Source organism: Sinocyclocheilus rhinocerous, unplaced genomic scaffold, assembly GCF_001515625.1.
Source record: "Sinocyclocheilus rhinocerous isolate Xijiao unplaced genomic scaffold, SAMN03320098_v1.1 scaffold3214, whole genome shotgun sequence".
Lineage (NCBI taxonomy): Eukaryota > Metazoa > Chordata > Actinopteri > Cypriniformes > Cyprinidae > Sinocyclocheilus > Sinocyclocheilus rhinocerous.
The window spans coordinates 204,944-207,114 of NW_015636927.1; the positions used below are offsets into that span (position 1 = coordinate 204,944).

At 36.6% G+C, this 2,171-nt stretch overlaps 1 protein-coding gene across 1 annotated transcript in view; it reads left to right on the top strand.

Moving 5' to 3' along the window:
- LOC107748291 (vitamin D3 receptor A-like) overlaps positions 1–2,143 on the top strand; it is a 45,427-nt gene extending 43,284 nt beyond the window's left edge. The window contains exons 11-12 of the mRNA XM_016563030.1: positions 127–243; positions 1,520–2,143. Of these exons, the coding sequence (XP_016418516.1) occupies positions 127–243; positions 1,520–1,773 (371 nt within the window). The 3' untranslated portion in view covers positions 1,774–2,143. The remainder of the gene's footprint in view (positions 1–126; positions 244–1,519) is intronic.
- Positions 2,144–2,171: the final 28 nt, after the last annotated feature.

The following is a 2,171-nucleotide window of genomic DNA, read 5'->3' on the forward strand; positions in this document are numbered from 1 at the left end:
ACACACACACACTCTCACTCACACTCACACCCACTCACACACACATACTCACTCACACTCTCACCCTCACACACACACACACACACACGTGTGCAAACACTCTGACCTGTGTGTGTGTGTGTGTAGCGGGTCACACTCTGGAGCTGCTGGAGCCACTGGTGAAGTTTCAAGTGGGTCTGAAGAAGCTTAGCATGACTGAGGAGGAACATGTGCTGCTGATGGCCATCTGCCTGCTGTCGCCAGGTGTGTGTTCGTGGTTGTGTTTTTTTCATGCATCTGTCATGCAATCATATGCATTTGAGCACTGCTGTATTTGGAATAAAGCATTGTATTTTGTAGTTCAACTTCACTACTGATCCTTACTTTTAAAAATACTTGACTGTTAAACAAATTATTTTCCCAAAAATGAAACTTACTAGGGACATGACAGCTTGTCCACAAACAGCCAGATAAATGGCAAAATGTTAGCATATTATCATAAAAACAATAACTGCACAGTGTAGATGTGAAAAAAAGTTTTTTTGTGAACAGAAAATATATATATATATATAAAATATACTGAAAAACAAAAAAAAAATGTTCAAACACTTTTTTTAAATTTAAAATCACTGGGGAAAAATTTTAATAAAAACATTTTACAATCTGGATGAGTTTACATAATGGGGGAAAAATTAAAACACAAAAGTATATTGACACATTAAAATAAATAGAAATTAATTTTAAACTTTTATTACCACGAGTGTTTTAAAAAGCAGTGGTTCTCAATGTTTTGTGACTCTTAAAAAAACTTTGTATATGATTTTATATGTTGTTTAGCAATTTAAGCTAATTTAATTATGGTTATTTTATATATTAATAGTAATTATATTAATTATATTACTTGGAAGTTGGTTGAGAACATAAATGCATTTGCTAAACTAATTATTTTGAATTAGGTTTGTTTTAATATATTAATTATATTAATAATAAGTAGTGCTGTCAAATGATTAATCGCGATTAATCGCATCCAAAATAAAAGTTTTTGTTTACATAATATATGTGTGTATACTGTGTATATTTATTATGTATATATAAATACACACGCATGTATATATTTAAGAAATATATTGTATGTTTATATATTTAAAATATTTATATATAATATCAATTGTATGAATATAAATATATACATGGAAATATTTTCAAAATATATGCTGTTTGTGTGTGTATTTATATATACATAATAAATATACACAGTATACACACATATATTATGTAAACAAAAACTTTTATTTTGGATGCGATTAATCACGATCAATCTTTTGACAGCACTAATAATAATATATTAATTTAATAAACTTTCGATAAAAGCGTCTCTAAATGCATAAATGTAAATATAAATTTGAATTATTTTAAATTATTTTTGGTACTAGTTGTTTTCTGGTGAACTTCTTTTCAGTATGAATCGCATGTGTTGTAATGATCCTCATTTGGAATTAAGGCATTTGCTATATAAACGAATTGGTCTTTTCTGGAGCAGATCGGCCCGGCGTTCAGGACCACGTGCGCATCGAGGCGCTCCAGGACCGTCTGTGTGACGTCCTGCAGGCGTACATCCGGATCAATCACCCCGGCGGCCGTCTGCTGTACGCCAAGATGATCCAGAAGCTGGCGGACCTGCGCAGCCTGAACGAGGAGCACTCCAAGCAGTACCGCTCGCTGTCCTTCCAGCCCGAGCACAGCATGCAGCTGACGCCGCTGGTGCTGGAGGTGTTCGGCAGCGAGGTGTCCTAGCATCCGAGAGCCCCCCGGCACGCTCCGGAGCCCCGGCAGCACACGGGACACCGTTAGAGCGTCACCGCTCACGCTACGGGGGGCTGTAGGGATGCACGGGTGTGGTGCACAGGTCTGGATAACGTCTCGGGATTCCCACTTTTAAGCTACGGGGAATTCCGAAAGGAATGTATTAATAAAGTATGAATAGAACGATGCATATAAACTAATATTTATATTTAAGAGAGAGAGAGAGAGATGGTTTGTATTAAGTGATAATGTATAGCCAGAGGATCCTCTGTTGTAATAGGATTAGCAGGCTCTTCTAGTTCGTGTGTGTGTGTGTGTGTGAGAGTGTGAGTGTGTGTGTGTGTGTGTGAGAGAGTGTGTGTGTGTGAGAGTGTGTGTGTGTGTGTGTG